The following is a 26,463-nucleotide window of genomic DNA, read 5'->3' on the forward strand; positions in this document are numbered from 1 at the left end:
AATCTAAATATTTTTTTTTTAATTTTAAGTTTTTGAAAAAAAAAAAATATATATATAGAATATATGTATGTACAATTAATATATAAATATATTAAAAATTATATATATAAGTATTAATATGTAAATATATTATAAATTATATAATGAGTATTATGAGTATATATCTTTTCATTCTTTTCTGCTATCAGTTATATGTGACATATAAAATGGTTAATTAATATTCACATCATGTCATATATATTATTTTTTATATATGTTTGCATTATATATTTTATATTATATTTTTCACGATTTCTTTATGTACATATATTCAAGTTTTATTGAATTTAATTTATATTACATATTATAATGTGTTAGAAAGAGAACGAAAACCAAAGGAGAGAGTGAGAGGGAAGTGCAGATGGCAGTACTGGTATACTCGCTGACTTTACGCATGCGCATTTCATTTTATGCTACACAAAATCGGGAGAGTTGCGCTACTGTATATATTGTGGTGCTGCTTCGACGAGGTTAGAACATGCGAGTTTATGGAATGTGTGATTTGTGAGAATAATTTCAGACAATTATTAGAATGTTTCGATCAACGAGGTGTTTAATATCAGCGCTGCATCGCGTGAAAAGTTGTCATTTGCACACATGTAGTCAGCACTTGTCGGACATCGCCGAGTATGAATGTAAATATCGTTAAAGTATCAAAATCAGTACAATATTAAATTTAATAATTTCATACATATCGAGTGTGATTAATATCAGTGATTTTGATTTTTTTTTTATACATTGTAGCTCCTATCACGGACGAATATAAGAAGGGTCCAATGGAGGGTAGATCCCTTTATTTGGACGCCCAAGCTACTACACCACTTGTAAGTTTAAGTATGATGTCATATGATGCAATTTATATATATGTAAAAAAAACTAAGATATCAAACTATTACATAGGATCCTCGAGTGTTAGATAAAATGATGCCATATCTGACAGTGTATCATGGCAATCCACATTCCAGAACTCACATGTATGGTTGGGAGTCAGAAACAGCAGTTGAGCATGCTCGCCAAGTTGGTATTTTAATTTGCAAAATTTATTTTTGTATATTTTATAATTTTATAATATATAAAACATTATTTGTCTATTTTCTTTTTAACAGCAAGTTGCAGATCTTATAGGAGCGGATAAGAAGGAAATAATATTTACATCTGGTGCAACAGAATGTAATAATATAGCTGTAAAAGGTGTGGCAAGGTTCTATAAATCTAGGAAAAATCATGTTGTGACGACCCAGACAGTGAGATAGTTGTATTTTTATAATAACTCCTGTCTTAATAGATATAAATGAACTTGTCCTACTTATTTAGGAGCACAAATGTGTACTGGATTCATGTAGAGCCTTGGAAGCAGAAGGATTTGATGTAACATATATTTCTGTTAATTCAAATGGGCTCATTGATCTCAATGAATTAGAAGATGCTATTAAACCATCTACATCGCTTGTTTCTGTAATGATGGTGAATAATGAGATTGGTGTTAAACAACCTATTGAGGAAATTGGCACCATTTGCAGGTGAATATTACAACTTTAATACATTATAATTATTTTATTATAATTATCTTTTTAATTCTACTTGTTTTTCTTAATGTTATAGAAAGAAGAAAGTTTTTTTTCATACAGATGCTGCACAAGCTGTTGGCAAAGTACCAATCGATGTTAATGACATGAATATTGATCTTATGTCTATCAGTGGTCATAAGTTATATGGTCCAAAAGGTAATTTTAAATTTATTATAATTTGATATTTTTATAAAAAGAGAAATAATAATATAGCTTCTCAAAAATATCAGATATAAGTCTTTTTTTGTTATCTGATATATATATAATAGTTTTTAATAATGAATTTTTCATCAAAAATATGAATATAATTTTTATTTGCGATAAAGAAATTAGATATATCTTTTATGTATTTTATGTATTTATATTATTAATTGCTTATTAAGGGATTGGAGCTTTATATGTCAGAAGAAGGCCACGAGTGCGTGTGGAACCGTTGCAAAGCGGAGGTGGACAAGAAAGAGGAATGAGAAGCGGCACCGTACCTGCACCCTTAGTTGTAGGGTTGGGTGCCGCTTGTGAGTTAGCACAGACCGAGATGGATGTAAGTAAAACAAAAGTTATTGCTGTGTAATACGTTTTAAGATTAAAGATTAAAGATTCACATTGTATTTTCCAGTACGATCACAAATACATCAACACGCTGTCAAATTACCTCATTGAAAAGATAATGTCAAACTTAACGCACGTTGTGCGAAACGGTGATCCTGTGGCTTGGTATCCTGGTTGTGTGAATCTATCATTTGCATGTGTCGAAGGTGAATCGTTATTAATGGCTCTAAAAGATGTAGCGCTTAGCAGTGGTTCGGCTTGCACCAGCGCAAGCTTGGAGCCCAGTTATGTGCTGAGAGCGATTGGTGCTTCAGAAGATCTAGCTCATTCCAGTATTAGGTAAAATATCCGTATTTATATGTCTTGTATATATATTTTAAAATAGAAGAACCTTATTGAGCAAAGTGTTATTTTATTAATAACATTATAAATGTAATTAATAAGATAACACATGTAATTATAATGTATGTGTATATATGTGTGTGTATATATATATATATATATATATATATATATATATATTAACATTATAAATAACCTACTTAGATTTGGCATTGGACGATTTACAACATTCGAAGAAGTAAATTTCACCGCGGAAAATACGATAAAACAAGTGAAGCGACTTCGGGGCATGAGGTAATACATTCATTAATTATCATACAAACGTTTATTTTCTTTTCAAATGTAAGATGTAATGAAGGATTTATAATTTAAACTTATACTATGCATTACTTTAATGTTAACAATTTGAAACGTTAATCTCGTTTTATGGAGGGAACAACTTTATTATTGAATGTTTCATGAGATCATGTGATTATTTCTATCTCTAACATTAGCCGTGATATTATGTTAAGAATAAGAGCCAAAACTCTAATCTTCATTTTGCAGTCCATTATGGGAGATGATGGAAGATGGTATCGATTTGAAAACTATTAATTGGACTCAGCACTAGTGCTCGTTATTGTATAGTCTTACAACCTGAAGTATGTATAGTATGTATATTGATTAAATATATAATATCGATCATAAATTACATTAATAAATCAAGCTTAATTAAGAAATATAATTTTTCATAACATAAATAATAATTTTTTATTTAAAAGTCTTTACTGTCATGTATGTTAAACTCGACCTGATACATCCTATATATGTGCATTACATATATGTGCATTACACTTGTACATTCTTCTCACCCTTTTTTCACGACTTTCCCTCATAGAAAAGTCACATGTGATAGATGTTAATATAAAAGATTTTCCTTATAATATTATCTGCATTGAGCATTGAAAATTCTCAAAGATTATACATATGTTTGCGATCACAGATTAACACAAACATGACGGATCAGCTGCTTCATCGATATAGGAAATTTTAAATCTATCCTTATCCATCTCGTGAAGCTCCATTCGCGACCGATTAGCTTCCACCAAATGTTGCGCTATATCCTCAAACATCTCATTTATTCCTTCACCAGTTTTACACGATGTTTTGTATATTCCCGAAATCAGATTATGACATTGTTCACTGAAAGAGATTTATCTCGCTCATAATTCATATCATAAAAAATTAATTTATGCCAATTATAAAAGTAATCCATTAAAAATCGTTACCAAAATTGTTCCATCTCTACATCTGTAACTTGTGGTGCAACGCTCTCCAAGTCACTTTTGTTTCCACAAAGGAATATCTTTGCATTTTCTGCATAAGTAACAATATCAAGCAAGTGTTGGGATAATAAATGAAATGATGTTGAGTTATCCAGGGCAAATACTAGAATAGCAGCCTCTGCAAACTTGTAATAACTCGAAGTAACAGATGCTACTCTTTCCATACCACCAGTGTCCCATAATTGTAACTAAGAAAAATAAAGAACATGAAAGATTAAAATCAGAATTATATATTAACTCTAATTTCAGGAATATGCAAAACATATATTATTTAAGTGTGTACATATATATATATATATATATATATATATATATATATGTATTAATATAATTATATGTTTAAACTACTATTTAAAAAATTATATATTAACTACTATTTAAATTATTCTAATTATATATATTTAAACTACTATTTAAAGAATAATGTACGAAGTATTGACATATTATTTTGATTTGTTACATACAGTTCAATAGAAGATAATATAAATATAAAACATTCTATGGTTACGTTCCAAAAGGTAAGTAACCGAGGAAATTTTACTCGGATGGTCGTTCCGAAATTCTTTTAAGCCTTTCCGAATGGTTCAAATCGGCCATCGAGTAAAATTTCTCTCGATTACTTACGTTTTGAAATGTAACCTATATGTGATACAAATAGAGGCAACTTGACTCAATCAATAAAATAAAAGGGAATGACAGAAGCGAATGACTGTGAATGAAAATGTTTCTTTCCAAATTGCCTATAATTAAAGGTCTTACATTTTACAAAATAAGAAGCGACTGACGGACAAAACATCGAATACTTACGCGAATTCGTCTGTCTTCAACGACGTACTCCTTATCGATATTGTCGAGGCCCAGAGTCGATTTACGATCGCTACTAGCAACGAACGTATTGTTGGCAAAGCGTCGGAATATAGACGTCTTGCCAACGCCGTATTCGCCGCACAGTATAACCTTCTGTTCCGTTACTTTGACAGTCGCCATGTCGTCGTCGTCGACGACGTCGCGCGTACAAATCGCGCGGTACCGGCTGCGATTACTATTGACACATCGTCGTGCACGTGCACGTCTCTCATTTAACAAACTTAATCAAAATCAATGAGAATGCGCCTCAATGCGATACAACGTAAACTAATACTTCTCAAATGTGTTATGATTGTTATTAGAGATAATTCATGCTTATCCCTCCCAGTTCTATCAGTGACAATACAGCGGTCAATGAAACTCACGCGTTCTATAGGGTGTATCAGGAGAAGTCAGAATAGACAACACAAAGTTAATCTTTTATTAGAACATATCCCGGGTAGAACATGAAACTCATAATGACATCATTATGACGTCATCATGACTTGATTTATCACTTAAAAGTTACCTAAACAAAAATGATTAAAAAATGAGTTAAAGATGACAAAAAATAAGAATCATAAATTTTTAAGTTCAATAATCGTATTATATAATTTTAAAAAGATTATGTTGCTTAAATATAATTAAAATATACATTATATTTAAGCAACAATCTTTTTAAAATTATTGAATACGATTATTGAACTTAAAAATTTATGATTCTTATTTTTGTCATCTTTAACTCATTTTTTAATCATTTTTGTTTAGGTAACTTTTAAGTGATAAATCAAATCATGATGACGTCATAATGATGTCATTATGAGTTTCATGTTCTACCTGGGATCGGACATATGTTTATACGAACTTTTTCTCTTATTTTTATGTCCTGAATCCACCACTGCAATACTTCCCAATTTTTCAGTTATACCCTGTATACGTCTTATATTAGCCAATATTATATTTTTCTAAATATAAATCTCTGAAATTTCGCACCTTTATACAACTTTGCAGTCTCCCATTTCTCATCATCTTCTAATTTGAGAGATACTATTGTGGCATTTTGTTTTTAAAAAGAAACGAAAAAAATATTAAATACATAAACATACTATGCCTTGTGAGTATATATAAGATACATTTCGTTAACAAAATTTTATTTAACATTTATTGACAATATATATAGTCGCACATAGTCGCATTGAATACAAAATGCTTATACAACTGAGTTGCTTCTGGAGCGTTTGAAAATATCCTGTGAGTGCCTCGATTCTCTCAAAGATCGTTCGAAAACACTTTCGATGAATTGCTTGTTGTTGCGTTCAAAATCACATTCGATCCACTTCGAGAGTAATTTTTCTCTCTACCTCGTGAAGGTAGGAAAAAGAGGGAATTGTGAGTTCGCGGGAAAAAACAAATATCGAGTTTGTGAGAAAGAAAAATATCTATCTGAAATAAAAATTGATTTATCGAGGTTACCTGGTTATTAGAGACCAAAACACAAATAAAGTTGTGACTACATAATAAGTATTTGGTTTTAAAAGCCGTTAATCGAAAACCAGTAATATCCTGAAAGTGTGCTCTCTTTGTTTTCAAAGCAATCTGCATATACCTTACCTCGGCTATACCTTAGGGATTCTGAAAGCGAAGACCTGACTTGTCGATTGAGGATAAAATATGAGGAAGCCCGCGAGCTATTACAATAGAACAATTATGTTAAATCAAACATGATTACTGATGTCCAAAGGATATTTATTAAAATGGAATTTCCAAATTTTCTATTAAATTTATTAATTGGTCGATATCGATGTTATCTATATATACTATTCGAACGTTACAGGTCGTTACAATTGCTAAGATTGCATGACGAATTCCTAGAAATGTTAAAAGAATATCACACAGACATTATTAGTTTTGCCGAAGCCAAACCTACGCTTGTATCCACTAAAATTTCCCTTCCAATTCGTCAGTCTTAATTCGACAGATAATACATTAATACATTTTAATACATAAGATTAGATTTTTTATATATGATTTATAATATATTTAAGTTTTAATGTAACTTAATGATTTATAATATGTTTAAGTTTTAATGTAACTTAATGCGTATTAAATCTAGGCTGTTATCATCACAAGATAATATATGTCTATATTAACTAATTCGTACTATATATATGTCTTTCCAGACCCTAATATAGAAGAATTCTTCGAGATTTCACAGGATCATTTATCAATATGCAATTTAGCTAGTAATAGGTAATTTAGCATTTAAAATACACATTATTGATAAAGAAAAAAGATATTCCAAGTGATCTTAAACTTTATTTTAAAATGTAAGATCCAGCATGTGTTGAGTTTGTATTTAATTGCTAATGTTGTTTTGAAATTGTATATTTATTAAATATATTCTCTTATTGGAATTAAGTACAACACGAAAGAAAAAATAGTAAAATCATGTATTTCATATTTTTATGGATAGGCTATCATTCTTATATCAAAAACTTCTAAACGTGCTCAAATACTATGTAAATCCTCAAGAAAAAACGACGATTTCATCGATTAGAAACTTATTTTCGCTCACAAGGGAAAAGTTCGGCAAGTCGAAAATTCAAAAAAATCTGAAACAGCATAATTTTAGAGTAATATATCCTAATAACGAAACCATTTTTTGTTGGTGCTAAAAAACGGGTTTAGGGGTATAACCAACCACTAGAAAATCGATTTTTGTTATACCCCTAAACCCGTTTTTTAGCACCAACAAAAAATAGTTTCGTTATTAGAATATATTACTCTAAAATTATGCCAAGTTTCAGATTGTTTTGAATTTTCGACTTGCCGAACTTCCCTTGTCAGATAAATTATTTTAGGTTTACTTATAAGAGTTTTATATATTTTTTTATACAAATTTGAATATGTAAAAATAATGTGTATATGAATAATTGTACAAAAAAATTTGTACAACATGTAATAACTTAGTCTTAATATCTCGTTATTTATAAATTCATTGTCAACTTTTTTATCACCTAATTCTATATCCACAATTCTAAATATATCGCGATATCACATATATGTGATCTATCGCTGGACCAATTATACAAATATTATTGATTATTTATTATTCTGACTAGAATTAATAAATTCATATTAAAGTGAAGAAAAGATAAAGAATAAATGGATAAATTCTCAATGACAATTTTCGCGAAATAATGTGTAAACTCGAAATATTAACATATGTGAAAATACAAAATAACAAATTCATATATTTAAAATTTTTTTCACAAAGGGATGTGTTAATTTTGTATCAAGATACTGCGATATGCACATTTTTAGAAGAACAGTATATATATATTTTAGGATCTCTCTTGTAACTGCTTACCTGAGACGCCGAATAAATTAAATAAAATCTATATTGATAGAAAAAATTGCAGTTTTTATTGCCGTTAAATTTAAAAGTTCGTGTCATAATCAGGATGGTGACGACTCGATAAGTTTGTGGTACTATCATAACCATACTTGCTGCTCGTATGCGAAGGATTGTAATAATAACCATTCCATTCAGATCGCCAACTGTCATATAGATTGTACTTCTTGTTGTCCTGGAAAGATTTATCAACCAGAATCTGAAAAGCAATAGGACGTAAACATATGCGATTATATGTGAATTAGATCATAACATGTGTCTACGCGCATGTTTACCTTGTTAGAGGTTGATTCGAAAGATTTATCATTCCAAGAAACGTCGGGATCGGACCATATTGTACCGGTCATATGTATCGGTTTCGAGTAATCGCTCGATCGGTGACTCGACGTGTGCTTGACTATTTCTTCATCGAAAATAGTGGTCGGCTTCAACTTGGATCTGTTTTGTCTATTGACGAGCTGGAAATAATTTCGTTTATTAGTTCTAGTTTGAATTATACATAAAGCTTCAAACAGTTTTGATTAAATTACCACAGATACACCAAACACTATAATGAATAGTAAACCTCCGACGCCTATCACTATCACTGCGATGGCCCACTGAGGAATCAACCTATCGTCCTTCTCCATATACTGTGGTGTAAACGCTTTAGGTATTACTGAAAATACATAATAATGTATAACAAACATTCAAGAAATAAGAATATTTGACAGAAATTTTGCATGTGATAGCATACCTACAAAATCAGTGTATTTAGGATCGATAGTAAAAATTCCCATCCTTAACGCACCCTTCGAACCTGTTTCATTCCACCGATTGGCATTGTATGTTCTGAGCGAATCGTGAAAAATCACTTTTAGCTCCTGCGTGTTCACTTTTTGTTCTATATTGGCTAATTCGACAAAGTAGTCTACCAGAATGCTACCTTGACTGAAAATGGTTACTACATCTTTTATTATATTTCATATGACATCATGTAATTTGCAGTAATAATGTTCAAAATACGCCAAAAATTTTAATACGAAAATTCCATTATTCGTGAAATTAAAATGTTAGATTTATTTTAATTATTTTTTTATCTATTTCAACGTCACTACTTCAAACTACATCTACAAAATTAATTACCTGAAGGAGTCAATCCTTATTTTTTTATACCAATTCATTAAAACACTAGACTTTGAGAATATAAAGTCTACCTAAAAATACAATATTGATTTAGTGATTTAATAAATTAAAAACTTAGTGAATATTTCACGAAATATAGGAAGCTTATTAAAAGATACCTCTCGTTCCACCTGATTCGCAAGCTCCTGCCACTCACGAGTGTTCCGATCAAACAGTTCTGGCACCCACGTCGCGTTTCCGATGATGCGTATCGTGCCGGCGACCTCGCATTCATCGTCACATATACCGGGAGTCGTTGGTTTCGGCGTCGTTGTAGTCGTTGTCGATGTCGATGTGCTTGAAATCTCGTTTGTACTGGGAATCAGCGACATATTCACCGATGCTACCGTAGCTGTCCGCGCAGCTTCCAGTAGCTTTTCGATAGAAATCGGCGTTGTAGACGGAGTTGGCCACCCAGTAAATTCCGTAGTAGCTCTGAAATTTATCGCATGATTTAATGATTACTAAAATGTTGACACTATAATATATGCACACTGGACACTGTTATTTTATAGTAATTTCTTTATCGCGAATTATTATCAAAGGACGTAGAACGTGAATGAAATTACATCTACAATGAATAGATGAGACATCATTTTGAATTGTTTAAATGTAATAGAGATGTAAAAAATGATAAAACATCGATTTACCTAGTTGGCCATCCCTTTTGTATTTTTAGCGTCACCGCACCTGGACCATCTCCACGTGGAGTGTGTGGAGTAGTTATTTTGTGGATAGGCTTGCGACCGCCTGGTCTACTAGGAAACACAATTTTCAAACTGCTGGTTTTCTTCGTGGTAGGCGACTCAGATTCAGGTCGTTCTGTGACCGTTGCATTCTGTTTATTATTTGCATCACCGATTTCGCTATCTGAAGTAAGATTCTTTTTCTTTTGGTCATAATCCTTAGGTAACAAGGCAGAGATGTCGACTTTGGAAGAAGCAAAGAGATCTTGAATAGAAGATGCGATCTTTCCCGGGGAAACGTCTGTACTCTTCGCTGTTGTTGACGACGTGGTCATTGTGGTACTCTTCGATTTGGAGTCTTCTTCGAGCTTTTTCTTATTATAGTCAGGTGGTAAGAGAGCTGAAATATCAACCTTGGACTTGGCGAAAATGTCACTCAAAATTAAACTTTCTGTAACAGCTGCGTCTTCTTTTTTGTAGCCTGGTGGCAAGAATGCGCTAATATCTTGAATGATAATATTGGTTTTAGATTTTGTTCGTGGTGTAGTCGATGTGATCTTTGTCTCCGTTAGTTCCGTGGACGTTGCCGGTTTTGAAGAAGGCCACCTGGAAGAAAAATGATGCATAATAATTTTCAATTATAGGATGATTTATTTTAATCGCTTTAAATATTTAGAAAAAGATGGAAGAAATGTTTCCTACAAAAGTTTTATGATTTTGAAGGGCACATAAGATGGTATCATTGATCTTGAATAATTATTTAATTGTCACGTTTAAGAAAGTCACCTTTAATTTCTTAAAAATGGAACCTCCTATTTTTCATTATTTATTTTTGTAGCTTATCTCGAGAGCTTTCCAAAACACTATAAATAAGTTATTTTTTATTTAATACTTCCCAAGTTATGGAACGTTACGCTTGAAATAATTTCTTAATTTTACACAAATTATAAACTATAACTAAAATATCTAACTATAACTAACATACAATATTCATTTTTCGAATCTTACCTCAATATTTTTATGTACAAAATGAGAAAAATCAATTGATGTAAAAAATACATAGCCACTTTTTAAAGAAAATATATAACTGTTAATTGCAAATTACATATGTTCATGTAAAAGAAATTATTTCATGCCTCATAATTCATAAAGCACTTAATGAAAAATAACTTAATTATAGTGTTTTAGAAAACTTTCAAGATAGGAATATGTAATGAAAAATAGGTAGTTTTATTTAAGAAATTGAAGATGATCATCAAATGATTATTCAAGGTTAAACCAATAGTATCATCTTATCTCCTCTTCGAAATCAAAAAACTTTTGTAGGAAACATTTTTTCGTATCTTCCATATTTTTCGAAATATTTGCCTGGGATTAAAATAAACCACCCTGTATGTATCATGTATACGTCTGTACATGTATATTTATATATACATATATAATTAATAACTTATAAATTTATGTCTCTCTCAGCACATCATAGAATCTCTAGTTATCATTTAATATTTGATAAAAATATATAATATATATCCAACCTGAAATTTATCTTGGAAACTGCCGTGCTCGGTGTAGTTCCTCCCAATACATAATTCCGTGGCAACAAACCTTCCAGATTATCGATCGTGGTTTCTAATCGCGGCTTTATCGTGCTGATAGTACCACCATGATCTAATCTTCTATCATTGTAACGTCGAGGGACGAACTTGCTAATGATTGGCGTCTTGATCGTAGTGGTAAAACTCCTGCGAGTCGTCGTACGATCCTTCTCGGCTAGCACGTCCAATTGTAATGTATTGCCGGCGTTCCGGAAACCACCGGTACCAAGTATGGCGGCTGGCAGGAGATCACTCGACAGCTTGGACTGCGCCCAGTCGAGTTTGTCGATAATGCTTTCCGTTGACTCGGACGGAGGCTGAGATGTCTTCTTGCTCTCGGGCGATTCACCATGCGCCTCTACCTGTTCCACGCGATCTATTACCGGAAATGGCAAAAAGCGCGCACCCGATATGCTGCGACTGGTTTGCACGGAAGCGAGAATCCTCGAGGAGTCCTCCGTGGTTATTTCTAGATGTTGTTCCGTCGTTTCGGTCGACGAAGACGACGGTATCGGCGACGAGACTTGCTCCGTGGTAGGTGAGACCGTCGTCGGCACCGATATCGTGCCGTTCACCACACTTTTGGTGGTCACCACAGATACCACAGCACCGCCTATCAGGATGGAACTCGCCTCGGCGGAGACGTTGTCGTCAGATTTGTTTTCAGACGCGCCGAAAATGGCGAATGTTTTATCGCTGCTCTCCATAGATGAGCCTTGTTCCATCAATAATCCCACATCGTCGACTGGCTTTTTGATCAATGATGAGTTAGTAGATGATTCATACGAGACATCTTCGTCTTCTTTCTCTAGCGTTGATTCTGGCACATTTTTCGGCGTGATGTCTTCTTCTTCCGAATCGGCGTCTGGGTAATCAAGGTTTTCTCCGTCTAAAGGGAAGAAATAAGTAAAGATAATGTTTACGTTTTAAAACATAATAAGAACATAATATTAACATCAGATGTCTAGACATCTATGATTAACAAAAAATTTATATCTATAATAAATTAAATATATTTCAAATAAAAAGATATCAAAAAATCCACAGTATAAGAAAAAAATTATCAAAATTTGTTTCTTTTAATATTTTAAAGAAATCAATTTTTTTATATACTTAAACTCACCTGTGGGCTCGTATTGAGAATGATTTCCATTTTCGTATTCATCATAATAATAATATGTATTGTCATACTGATTCGTGGGGGGCTCTTCGAGGTAATCTCCTTCCCTGGAATTGTCTATTGCTTCAATATTCGATGTGCTGCTTATTTCCGCCGGAGATCTCTCTTTCTTCGTTGCGCTATTGTCGATATCAGAGGAATCTTTTTCTTCCTCCTCTTTCTCCTTTTGTTCCTCCTCTTTCTCCTCTTCCTCCTCTTCATCTTCATGCTCCTTCTCTTTCTCCTCTTCAACCTCTTCCTCTTCATGCTTATTTTCCTCTTCATAATCTTCGGCGTCATATGTTAATTTAGGCTCTTTTTCCTCTTCTTCTTCCTCCTTCTCCTCCTCCACATGATCGCCTTCCCCCTTCGATTTCATATCCATCACATTGTTCTCGTCCAGTGAATGCGTTAACGATGTATCGGCCTCATTATTAGACGGCAATGCATTTCGATCTTGTTTCTCCGAATAGACCGAATTCGTTGGTATCAACTGTGAGAGTTTATCCCAGGATCTGACCGTTTCTATAAATCATTAATAAATCAAGTGATTAACACGAATAATGTTATTGGCAAAAAATATGATTTTTTGCTAATACATATTACATATACATATTTTTTACTTTAGTTTCTATTGCAATATTTTTTGACAGAACAAGATATTTTTTAAGACCACAACTGATATATTTTCAATATAGTTTATATGCATATGTGGAAATTTCTTATAAAATAAAGCTGTAGTAACAAAAATTTTGAAGGAAAGGAAAACTTTCGTATCTTCTGCGCTTCGAAAAAAGATGAAATTTATTTTATTTTATTCTATTTTTAAAATTTTTATTTTGTTTTATTAATTTCTTTTTCTCTCAAATATTTATTTGATATAAATTTTATCTGATATAAATGCTCTGATATATCTCATAGTAAGTAAAAATTTTATTGTCTATTTAATATGTATTCTTATATATAATTTTATTTTATATAATTTTATTTTATATATAATTTTATGTATTCTTATATATAATTTTATTTTTTCAATTCGCATAGTTGCAGTATTTCCTTAACGATAAAAACGCTATGAGCATAAAACGCTGCACAACCGCGACTTCTACTCTTCATTAATCACGGGAAATCATATGACGGTTTTCAGCGACCGATTTTCGCCGGTCGTTTCCGTGTAATTGTGGCCCAAGGTACTGCAACGATGCGATGGCAGTTATCCCAACCGAGCACAATGCATCGGAACACAGAATGCATTATTGTAGCAAGGTGAAAGGCGAAGTATCGTGCATTTCGCCGCAGCACCGTGCATTTAAACGAGTCGCGCAGGCATAATTTATTAGCGGGGTTTGCGCAATATAAATCGGATAATAATCTCCGAGATGAATATAACTGTGGTGCACGAGTCGGAGGAGGCAGCTCTTGGATACGCCTAGATGAGATAGAGAGCAATGAGGAATACCGTAACGAGTACCTGCGATGTTATGTGCGCTATAATAAAGCCACGTGAGATACACATCAATTTGCAACGCGTGAGAGAAAGGAAAACGAGGTAAATTGCATAATATATTTATGTACGAAAATACTTAAACAAAAACAAGGATATTCTTTGTTATTATATTTTGATCAAAAATTTCTCTTTTTTTGTAAACTCATTTTAATATTTTTTTATTTATTATTCATAATTTGCAATTAATATTATATAAATAATATAACTTTTATTTATAAAAGTAGAAAAATCCAGATAAAATTGAGAAATTATATATTCTATTACAAACAAAATATAATTGATATGTTAAATGATAAATTCTCACGTATTTTTCACGTATTTATGTAATAAATTTTTTTTCACGTCATTATGTAATCAGTAATTATAAAGAGAGGATATAAAACATAATTAAACATTCTTTCTCAACATGGATATTATAAGCGTTTCAAATAAATACATTTCCGAAAATATGAAAGAAAGTTTCACTTCAACATAAAACTTTACTCGATATCCACTCACTCCTACTACTGCAATTATTATCCGCCATCATTACATAATTTCTGATCAATTATAGACCTTTGCGCAGCGGTTAAGATAAAATCACTCTCTCTTTCTCTTTATCTATCTGTTACTGAGCACTGAAATTCTGCGAGTAGCCTCGGGATATGCAATTTAATCCTAAAGTCTCTTTGTTGTCCGCGCTGTAATGTTACATCGTACTTGTATTTCAGTGTCGTAACTAGAATAGTTCCGTAGGCGTGAACGGCGATCAGATCAACGACGAGACCTCGAAAACTCAACGCGAATATAAATTAAGACAGAGTTATATGCTACTCTCTCGAGTGCACGAGATGTTAATCTTGCGAGGTGTTTCAACTCGTTCACCCGTATATTTACAGTGCACGATTTTGATTGAAGATTTATCTCACGTGCATTTTATTTGTTGGAAAACCTTAAAAAGTAAAATTGAGAAAAATCTCGAATACTTCGATTAATTAAAATTTCTATTAATTATTCGATAAACAGCGAGGTAATATAACGTTGGTCTGCAAATAAAAGAAGAAGAAACAATTTATAAAATAAAATTTAGAGAACAGGAGCAATTTTCTTCGTACTAATTGTGTATGCAAAGAAACTCGAAATCGACATTCTTTTAGCGAATTTCTATTTCCTCTAATTTTAGAACTCGCAGAGAAAATTACGCGATTTCTACTACTCGCTCGCGGCTTTCTCTCACGAACAGCCACCGTATAATTTGCAATAAAATTAAAAAAACGTATTATAAACCAATGCCTCCGTTTTATCACGCTCGTATGTGCATTAATCATGGCAGTGACGCCTCCTAAAAAGACGATCACCCGAATGATCTACGAGCGTCGTCCGCGAAACGATCGCGCGTTTTTACCGCGCCTCGTCATGAAGCCGTAGCCGTGAGTTATGCGGCTGCAAATAGCTAGGATAATTATAATTACGCGTTCCGCGCGCGCCGTCGACCGGCCGATCGCATTCACTACGCTTTTACAATCGTTCGGGATTAATAGATCGGCATGGAACGGTTATAAATTAAGGGATACGACGGCGCTACTCTCTTGCAGCGTTGATCTTACAAGGTGTTTGAGCATCTCTCGCCTCTCGCTTCGTTGATACATCGCCGCGAAACCGACACGCACGACCCAAGGCTCCGTTTAAAGTGTATAAATAGAAAAATATGAAGAAGAAAAACACGTTAACGATAAAAAATGATGTTTCTATCGTAAAGGAAATGTAATTAAAAGATTGTTAATTAAATTATTTACTAATCCATTAATTAAATTAGTATTTTCGTGTCTATCGGAAATACAAGTCTCGACGCAATAATAAAAATGAAAAATATAAGTCACAAGAATAAAATACAAATGTTAATTTATAATAAAATAACAAACATCAGATGTGATTATGAAAAATGAAATATAAAGTAACAGTTTCATGAACATGAATGAAATGATTTGATAATTTCCATGATATGAAATATTTAAAAAATGCAAATTCTGTTCCACTTTTTTCTGCTGCAAAAGCTGAAATGTCCTAGTTTCAGTTGCCTATTTTCCTTGTCTTATTTTTTTCTTTGCACGCTGTGGGTTTTAAGGTCACGACGTGCAGATGCCTTGGCCAAAGAAAAATCCACCTCCGTAAAACGCCAATTACATACGAGTATATGCGATGATAATTGCTACCTCACGTCGGCGATTAATTGACAATCGTGCATCGATGATTGCTATCAAATCGATTCGAACAACGCTGCGAAATTTCTGCGCGAATAAAATAAAAACACCCTGAATAACAAGTGAATGTAAATTAAATCACGTTCGTGTTGTATTTTTTTTTAATCAGCTGCTGCGTAATAACTCATTTGTCAATCTAATCGTGTGTATGTATTTTAATTATTGGTCGCATAAAAAAAAAGTATTTTTACATCGTGTAAGGAACGTTTGCACACATCTTTGCGACCAAGAATCAGCTCGTGCTGAGCTTCGAGAGACTCGAAGCCGGCTATATTTTATACTTAATGGCAGATATTATCACTACTACAGACGATACGCGGGAATAATGAAATCGCGGTAATAGATAATCAGCTCGCATTACTCGAGAATAGGATTAATGATTTGCACGGTAAAGATCCTTGTTCAACTTATTTTCAGCGGCTAAACAGAGCGTAACTATAAAGTGCATTACGTGTATATTGTTTAAGAATGCAAATATATTTTTTTGAAATTTATAAATTTTACTTTTCTTAAATGAGAATTTAATAATGTACAGTATAATATGTAAATTTGCCTTTTCTAATGACTTTCTTAAAATTATTATCAATATTAAATTATTATTATATTTCTTAATAAAATATGTCTTCTTGTAGATACTAATTGCTAAACAAGCCTGAAAAATACATTAGTACTATAAGTTGAAAATTATTAAAAATTTTTTTGTATAATATAAATATCGAAAAAAAAATGCGCCAGAGAACAGGTCATTTTGAAGTGAATTTAATTTTCTGCACTGATGACGATAACAATGCTAGAGACAATACTCTCTCTATGAGAGTATTACGAGATTATTATGCATAACTTATGTAACTCCGCTAACTTTTCAAAATGTCTCGCGTAATTTCACGCACCGTGAACAGACCGTAAAAGATACGGGATCTGATTTTTTAACGCGTATTTGATATAATTTTAATTTCGAATATAAAGAGAACGTAAGATTTGCGATGTGTTAACACGATTATTCAAATAAATATTTTCCTTTTCGGATTAATGCGCCTGTCTTTATTCAACATAGAACATTAAATATGTATCGTTGGTGTAATTCGAAACTCTTACATGGTCAGTTTAACATGTACTTCCCGCACAGAGTGTTACTTTCACGATCGGGACACGGTCAGGAAGTACTTATTCGATCGAAAATGTAACGCACAGAAAAGGCACGAGAAGCTTAGGCAACGAAATTGCAGCCGTTCTCCTTTCGATTGTCCTTCGATTCGAGCTCCTGCTCATGGTTGCTTGCATGACTTCTTAGGTACGATTGTAACTTCACAAAGATTACTAAAAAATATTTTATATTGAATTATTTTAAATATATAGTATGTATATATATATATATATATATATATATTTATATATATATTAATATTCTATTTTGATATAAAAAATAAAAGTGAAAAAATAATCCCTGTATTATATACTTTTATATTTTTAGAGTTTCTTCTTCCAATATGTTACTCAATCAAATGAGATTCGAAAAAATGTCTCCGTATTGTATTTCAAATAAATAAATTGAATAACTTTCACCTTTATAAATCTTCTAAATTAATTTAATTATATATTCTTACATTTTGATGCAAAAAAATAAATTTATTATATAATTTATAATGTACGATATATATCTTTAATAAAAGTTTCACTGTTAATTAAAGTATATAAAATGTCTTCACATAAAATTCAAACTGATCAGTAAAGTAACATATTTAAAGGAATGATTTAACATGTCTCATACATTTCATATACCCATTGGATTATATAACGTTGGATGATTTTTATCGATACGTTTTGATTACTTCAGATGTTAATATGCAGAGTCCCAAGCGTAAAATTTATTCTCAGAAAAGGGGATATTGCACAACTATGAAATCATAGGCACTTCCCACTGATACATAAAATGAACGCAGATCCGTTTAAACTTTGTCAGTGACATTTGTACGAGGTCACGTACCTTGTAAACGTGCAAATTTATTACGCCTTTTGTCGAGAAATTTCGCTTCATTTGTCGTGTCGCAGAAAAACAGTGAAGAAATTAATAGTAATGAATGTATATGTTTGTGTATGTGTTACGGCAATATATATTAAAAATTTGGATTCTTGCGTTTGTTGTAATAAAGCTTCTTTAACGTGTATTTGAGACGCATGCGAGCGCGAAGTTACGCATTGTTTAGGAGAGATGCGTGTTTTGCCTACGCACACCGCCGACCTGCTTTACAATCCTAGTGAAAACGGAATCCAAATACGGTAATACGTGTGTGTCGTACGAAACTTGCACGAGGTGCACGCACGAAGGGGTATGTACTTTCTAACTCGGTCGCAGCTAGGAGTGTATCGTTATTTGAATGAAAAACATCTTTTTAGCGATGATTATAGGTCGCGTATAGCACTTATTGTTAATGTGAATAACATGAATGAATAAAATATTACTACATGTAAGAGAAAGAAGTATTAATCTTCTTAAACAAAGATATTTTTTAAAATTCTGGAAAATATGTAATCTTTAAAGAAATATTTTTAATATTTTTTTGGTGAATATTTTGGTGAATATGCGTTTTATTATTTTTTCTTATGTATGTACAAGAAAAATTAATGCAAAGAAGAATGCAATAAAATTCAAAATATAATCAAATAAAAAATAAATATTTCATTAATTAATATTGCACCGTTTGCATCATTCCAATATTAATGGGATATTAATTACTCTATTAATAATTACAAAATTTTATACGGTAATTATTGCACAAGCAATACACAGTATTAAAAGAGAATGACATTTGTATACATATATATGCACACATATAAGAAAGTTTATTACACATTTACATCCATACTCGTTCATTAAGTTGATGCAATTTGAAAATTTTCTATATGAAAGAAAAGAAGCATAGCAGCGAAAGGAAAGAGAGAGAGAGAGAGAGAGTAAGTGAAATAGAGTGTAACGGATAGACAGGTAGTAAATACTTAGTTATAGAGAGTAGTATAAAAGAACAGTAAGTAGATATAAAATACACGTATTTCTCCTAGATTTTATTTCTAGTTATTTATGTGATTTTATAAACTTTCTCTAAAATGAAGATCTCTTCAAAGACTACCGCTACTCTTGAAGAAAGGTCGAATCGTTACTATTACGTGGAGAAATTCGCTATGCGTGTATTATTACACTTTCTCAAAAAAATCCGCAATCTTTCATTTCCGCGAAAACATATAATTTTAGGGAAAAAAGAAATTAAGTTAACATACAATTATATAATGCGACTAAATGAGTATAAATAAAAAATAATTAATATTATTATTCAATCACTATCACTATTTGTACTCGACAAAAGAGAATTAATGTTTTCATAACACGTGACTTTGAATAAATTATTGTTACTATTGTTACGAACAATTTTCTTATGTTAGAAGTTTGAGTCTAAAGAAAAACTTAAGAGATATAAAAATATAAAAATAGTCATAGATCGAATATAAAAATAGTCATAGATTATTTGTTAGTAAATCTCTATTATCTTAATTTTAGCTCGTTAAATATTATCAAATAATATAATATAAATATAATCAAATATAATTAATTAATAGAAAACATCAAATTTAAAAAATAGATAAAAAATATATTAATTTTAATTCTAGATAAAAAAAATAAATTCCAGATTCTTATGAATATTCCTTTTAATAATAATTAGGTTTTGCACCATACAAATGTGTGTATAAAAGATTCTAACTACATAACATACGTATATTGTTTAGCAATCTGCGTTTCCTTCAGAGAGCACAAGCTAATACATTCTTGGCTTCTGAATGATGTGTTAGACTTTCCCAATCTCGCAATTTTGCTCGCGATGTTGCGAGATGTTTCTGATGACTACCATCCGTGGAGGATCATAAGAGCAGATGGGCGTCGTGAATCAGATTGCATTGAGAAAAGGCGTCACTCCTCTGGGAAATAAGTCGGGAAGGTCATTTGCGTTCTGAGTGCATGTAATATTTCTCAACTCAACGTCAATGCTCCGAATTCCGTGATCACTGTTCCGTATCGCATGTACGGGGAACGATCAAAATGAAAGAAAAAAGGTGCTATTACGTGTTACAACGTATGCATGAAATGGAAAGCACGGAGGATCTGATATTTCTTTCGAAACAAATCGGTTGTAGATTAATATCTGATACAAATCGTATATCTCGAACTGTTTCATATATTATGACATTTAGCATTTACTTTTCTCGTACTTTTCGTGTATAAATTACAATTTCCCATTTAAAAAAATCTCTTTCTCTCTTAAAAAAATGTATTATTATTTTTTTGATAATACTTCTCCTTATTTTTTAATAATCGAATTGTTGCCCAGGTTATTCAGTATTTTATTGGCTGTATATTTTATGTTTCATATTGTATGCATTTGACATTTCAAGGTATGCGAGAATTACTTCTCCATATATCCAAAAATAGCTCACGAAATATTATCGTGATATCAATTACATGAAGTAAAAAAGGAAGATCAACGCTCAGGATGCCAAGTGCATTTGACATTTTTATGTCCTTCGATAATTTATCCAACTCGAATCGCGTAAATTTCTCCCGGTTCACGTATTTACCTGCCGTTTTATGGGTTGACTCATTAAAACGATCTAAACGCAAGGAAGGTCGTTCGTTGCTACCAAGGCAGGGCTTTTAACAAGATCCAAATTTTTCTGCAACATTTAATGCTATTCGAAATGCACTCGAGATAAACAAAGACACGAGGCCGAACTTCGCCGGACAACATTCACTCATATGACGTAGGGACTATTTTTGGGATCGCAGGTTCGAATAACAGTGGATTAGGAAGACACGACTGTTTCACTTTCTATGATATTGGAATTTTCGTGCGAGTCTTTGAACGGGCAAAAGAGTTGTTTCGACCTTTTCGAGAAGCCTCGCGCATCGCGTGCGCGAGATTTCATTAAAGTCACTAGCGATTGCGAGAAACTTTCATGGACTGATATTTCATTGCAGCTATTATTCCTCAATATGTTGATTCAATTCTATAAAATTGATAAACTGATTCAGTTCTATAAAAAAGCGATTCTATAAAATAGCGATACTCGGTATGTGGGTATAAATATATGTTTTTATATCATTTCTTTTTAGCGTAAAGAGACATCAATTAAAAAAGATTAATAAAATATTGATAAAAAATTAATAAAAAACTAATAAAATATTTTTATTGGCAGCGAATGATTAGACTTATTAACAATTAAAATATATTAAGAGATTATTTAATACGTTTTAATTCTTTTTAATGTATTATAAATGTGTTATAAATTATATATCTAGCAATTTTTTCAACTGAGAGCTACGCATCAACATTAAGGGAACATTAATGTATATTACATCCCGATGCTTGTATAAAATAAATCTTTTTTTTCACCTTTCTAAATTGTCTCCTTGAAACATAAATGTTTCATTTTAATAAATTATTAATTTGAATTCAGAAAACATCGAGATATATCTAATCTTTAATGAAGAAAAATTATGACATATGATAATTTTTGAGCAAAAGAACGATCAGCTTGTATGCATCAATTGTAAAATGTTGTAAAATGATGCAGTAGCTCCGAGATAATCTATAGGACTGTAAAAACCTACAAATTGTGCAAGAATTCGCAAGTCCTTAAAGAATAATAACATCGCATATTTTCGCATTCATTTGAGAATGCGTTTATAATGATGCATATCCATGCATAACGTGGTACAATTGTTTTGACAATCATACCTTTGCGAATTCGCGATGTTCGCATGCGTCGACGATCAGCATAACAATGGTGAACAAAGGCAAGATTGCGAAGTATTGTGCATATGCTGCTCGGTATTACAAATCGAGAGAGTGCTCCTTCGATGTGATACACAAGCAACACGACAACTCGCCTCTGTGTCCATTAAGCCCGACAATAAGGAGCGACTGGACCACCGCTATTGGCAACTGTATCGCAATTCTATTGTATTGCGTATCGCGCTGCCACTTTTAGAATTACACGTAGCGCGGGCAAACATGAGGGCCCGTTCGTGACCACCGACCATTATTTACGCGAACTATGTTTTGTTTGATGTATTCGCAGTTGCAAATGAGAATATCTTCGAGTGCTAGTAGTTACGGTTACATTACCGCGCAGACAATGATCGAAGAAACAAATAAGGTTGCTCCAATAAAGCGCGTATTTCGCAATTGAGATAATCACTCTTCTTTTCAATTCTATCGTCTAATGACAGTGTCTAGTTAATATGAAGTCAAGTTTGTCCTAATGATAATGCGTGTTCGAAGATTTTTAAGTAATTTAACGGTTGGAAACAAGAAAATTAAGCGAACGCGAGAGAAAATTAGCTTTATATTAAAATGAATAATAAATAAACGTATATTTTTAAAATATATTTATAATATATATTTATTATATATATATATATATATATATATATATATATTAATTTTTAAAAATATATTTCTCAATTTCAAGTAGTCTTTATTTTATAACAGAATTTTTATTTGAAACTTTTATAAAAATAAATCTTTTATGAAATATTAAATGCGATAAATAATGTCTTTTTATTGATACGTTTATTTAAAAAATCAATCGACGCCAAACTATCTTAAGAATCCGTCATTAAAGTATAATGAGGTAGAAAGTAGGACCTGCATAAGTATGAGCAATACGTAGCATCTGTCATGTAAAGTGAATTTTAATATGTTCCACTTTTAATTGCACGTTTATTCCTGATATCATTTTAAATCTATAAATTTTTGAATTTTTGTATCACCCTAATTTATATGTTATATATTTACAGATTGAAAAATAAAAACATGCACATGTATTCTCGGATTTTAAAATCTGCCATTCACTAGCAAATTAAAAAAATTACAGATTTGCGATAAATAATAAATTCACAAAAGAAATAAAAAAAAAAGAATTTAAGCACTTTCTTAAAAATATTCGAGTTACGTTTATAAAAAAATTTTCAGAATCCAACGATTACCGCGAGTCTTTAAATTTCCCATGCAAAGTCTTTAAATTTCCCATGCAAAGTCTTGAAACTTCCACCGATTGTCGCGATTCGTCGTCAGGCCCATCACTCGTACCTTCCACGAGTAATATCCTTCACGTTCACCGAGAAACGTATCCATGGGAGGCTCGCGAGAAGAGAATATCATTAATGTCAGCGCGCTCTGACAAAACGCAAAGCAATAAAATGATGCTTTAAGCACTATCGTCGTGCTTAAAGCACCGTTAAATTCCCTCAGGGAAACAGAAGTATCAATCTAAACGAGCTTACCCTCTTGGCGACTAATGACAATAAGAGCGCAGGCCAGCAGCAGGCGTAGGAGTAAAAAAACCTGGCCGCGCGAAGTCGCTCCTCCTCCTTGGCTCCTCGACATATCTCTCCTGGTTGTAAATCACCGCCGATGTTCCCGATGAAATTGCACGCACCGGAGGTCCTTAACCGGGGTCCTTAACCGGGGAGTCCTCAGCTCATCGCGCCATCGACCGACCGGTCCCCATTCGACGCGGCGTCGCGTTGGCGGATCGCAGCTTCAGCAGACACGAACTGTCAACTGCTGGTGCCGTTAACTGCGTGCGACAAATATCGCCGCGAAAAACGGCGCGTTCGTCCGCGTTCACGGCGCGCTTGTCACTGGCGAGCGCAAACGAATAGAAAGCAAAATCTCCCACTTTCACTCGAGGCGGAGCTGGCACGTCGAGGCCGCCAGGATCCACCGTCCCTTCCACAACGGCGCTATGCCATGGATCTCTTCTCCTCTTCCTCCTCCACCTTCTCTTGCAATCGATGGATCTTACCTGCTGCGTGCGTTTCGGCGCTCGTGAAAATAATCGGGGACAGGGGGGAAGAGAGCCGACGATGAATCCCGATGACAATAGCTGCGGTTCTCGTCAGCAACGTCCTCATGAGAATCACGCAAGTCTTGTATGCTATTTCGCAGTAATGATGTGTGAAATATTTTTAGAGTCGGATCTCAAGTGTTTTTGATTATTTAATAATAATATAGAAAGGAATTTATTTTCATGTTGAGAGAGTTTCTGAATTTTATAAAGATAGCTTGAGTTTGCACAAATCGCCTATCTGAGATCCAACATGCAAGCTTTAAGCACAGCTATAAAATATCGTCTTTATTCTGAAGAGCGCTCGTTTAACGGTCGTATCATCCTATAACAAAAATGCATTTTATTTATTATTTTTAAATAAAGAAGAAATGACATTTCATGACACGTTAAAAAAGATTCTTATAAAAAATCTATTATAACACGTACAAATTATATTAATAATGAAAATGGATGCCCTCTCTCTCTTTTATAATTTACATATCGATTGTATTATTAGAATTGCAAGAGATACGACTCACTCATGCCAGAGAATCGGATTTCAAAGTCTCTTCCAGCACTTCCTCGACCTCCAGGCAGGCCTTCGCAAAAATTTGCTCTCTCAAGTCCATCCTGTTATCCTACCCGTTCGTTAACCCATACCGGTCGCTGGTGACCTTTACCGGTCCGCCCATAGCATCGAATGTAGATTGATTCACATCCGGAAAGACGCAAAAAGAAATAAAAGACGAAGTCGCAAGGTTGGGAGAATCAGAGAAAGCGATGTCACGTGATGTAATGCGATCGATGATAATTCTCTGATGTTTCATTGATAACATATGTACGCTTGATGATGCATCTTGAGATCTGAAATTGTGAATCTGTACTTTTATTTTCGTTGCAAATTATTTTAATTTATTGTAGAAAATTATCATTTCTGGATTTCTCTTATATCGCGGTTTCAGTTTATAATTTTGTATCTTTTTATTATTATTTATACAATTATTCAATGAAATTTAAAATATTGTTAGGAATATTATAAATTAACATCCTTTGTCTTTTACTATAAAGAAAAATAATATCATGAGATAAAATTAAAGAATTTTTTAAGCAACAAATATTTAAAAAAAAGAAATTATTGCCTTTTCTAATAAAGAATATGTGATGTTATTGTTTAATATCTTGAATACCTTGCAAAAAAAATTTATTTTGGGCAATAAAAAGGTGAAGAATGCTCTAATATCTACGTGAAGATGTAAGCTGGATGTTAAAATTTCGTAAGCATTCTATGAGAATTCCAGAGAATGAGATTGTATTCTCAATTGTTTCATACATACTGACGTAACGCTCGCTAGCTTCGACTACAAGAGAATCTAGCGGTTGTTTACTTACCAATTTATATTCTTACCGAAGTAGCAGGAAGTGCAATGCGCCGTTGTGTATCGTAACGGTAACATGGAAAGTATACAAATATCTGCATGATATTTATACAAATATCTGCATGATATTTATTAGGCAGCGACGCGTTTACTGATAGTTGTCTCGATCAATTTTTATAAATGTATCAAAATTTTACATTATTATTTATGAATTTTCACATATTATAAAACATGTATAATCAAATCTAACATACATCTGTGATTGAGATTAACAAAAAGAGATAAGATATAAAGATATAAAACGTATAAGATGTAAAACAACTTATATTATTTAAAAAAAACTTATTTTAAACATTCCGTAATATATATATGTATATACATGGTGTCTCCGATAATAACCATATCACCTCTTACGTGCAGAAGAAAACAAATTAAATTGAAAAATTTTTTGTACCGTTTTGCGATTTTCAAAAAGAAATATGAATAAAATATATTATATTATATTTAAAAAATATTAAAAAGAAATAAATAATAAATAAAATATATAACAAAATAAATATAATAAAATAAATAATAAATAAAATAATAAATAAATAATAAATAAATTAAATAATAAATAAATAATAAATAATAAATTAAATAATAAATAATAAATAAATAAATAATAAATAATAATAAATAAATATTTGAAGGAGCATATTTCAAATAACAATAATTATATACAAATTGTGCGTAATTCTCACATCTTAACAACTATGTGATAACGAGCTG

The 26,463-nt window shown here is 32.2% G+C and overlaps 3 protein-coding genes across 3 annotated transcripts; 1 reads left to right on the forward strand and 2 right to left on the reverse strand.

The window, feature by feature from the left end:
* Positions 1–439: 439 nt before the first annotated feature.
* LOC105254144 (cysteine desulfurase, mitochondrial) lies at positions 440–3,282 on the forward strand. The gene is made up of 10 exons (XM_011262645.3): positions 440–674; positions 784–863; positions 940–1,056; positions 1,146–1,283; positions 1,354–1,559; positions 1,642–1,763; positions 1,991–2,148; positions 2,224–2,495; positions 2,703–2,792; positions 3,045–3,282. Exons 1-10 carry the CDS (start codon positions 572–574, stop codon positions 3,106–3,108), a joined length of 1,350 nt encoding a protein of 449 aa, XP_011260947.1. The 5' UTR covers positions 440–571; the 3' UTR covers positions 3,109–3,282.
* LOC105254142 (ras-related protein Rab-6.2) lies at positions 2,918–5,226 on the reverse strand. Its single transcript, XM_011262644.3, has 3 exons — positions 4,631–5,226; positions 3,767–4,011; positions 2,918–3,680 (listed from the first exon to the last, which is right to left on the reverse strand). Exons 1-3 carry the CDS (start codon positions 4,808–4,810, stop codon positions 3,482–3,484), a joined length of 624 nt encoding a protein of 207 aa, XP_011260946.1. The 5' UTR covers positions 4,811–5,226; the 3' UTR covers positions 2,918–3,481.
* Positions 5,227–8,078: 2,852 nt separating this feature from the next.
* Positions 8,079–24,152, reverse strand: LOC105254141 (mucin-5AC). The gene is made up of 10 exons (XM_011262643.3): positions 23,769–24,152; positions 12,653–13,213; positions 11,470–12,418; positions 9,899–10,540; positions 9,368–9,683; positions 9,210–9,280; positions 8,821–9,014; positions 8,615–8,742; positions 8,360–8,542; positions 8,079–8,283 (listed from the first exon to the last, which is right to left on the reverse strand). Exons 1-10 carry the CDS (start codon positions 23,869–23,871, stop codon positions 8,110–8,112), a joined length of 3,321 nt encoding a protein of 1,106 aa, XP_011260945.2. The 5' UTR covers positions 23,872–24,152; the 3' UTR covers positions 8,079–8,109.
* Positions 24,153–26,463: the final 2,311 nt, after the last annotated feature.

This window comes from Camponotus floridanus, unplaced genomic scaffold (genome assembly GCF_003227725.1).
Source record: "Camponotus floridanus strain SB8 unplaced genomic scaffold, Cflo_v7.5 scaffold71, whole genome shotgun sequence".
Classification (NCBI taxonomy): Eukaryota; Metazoa; Arthropoda; class Insecta; order Hymenoptera; family Formicidae; genus Camponotus; species Camponotus floridanus.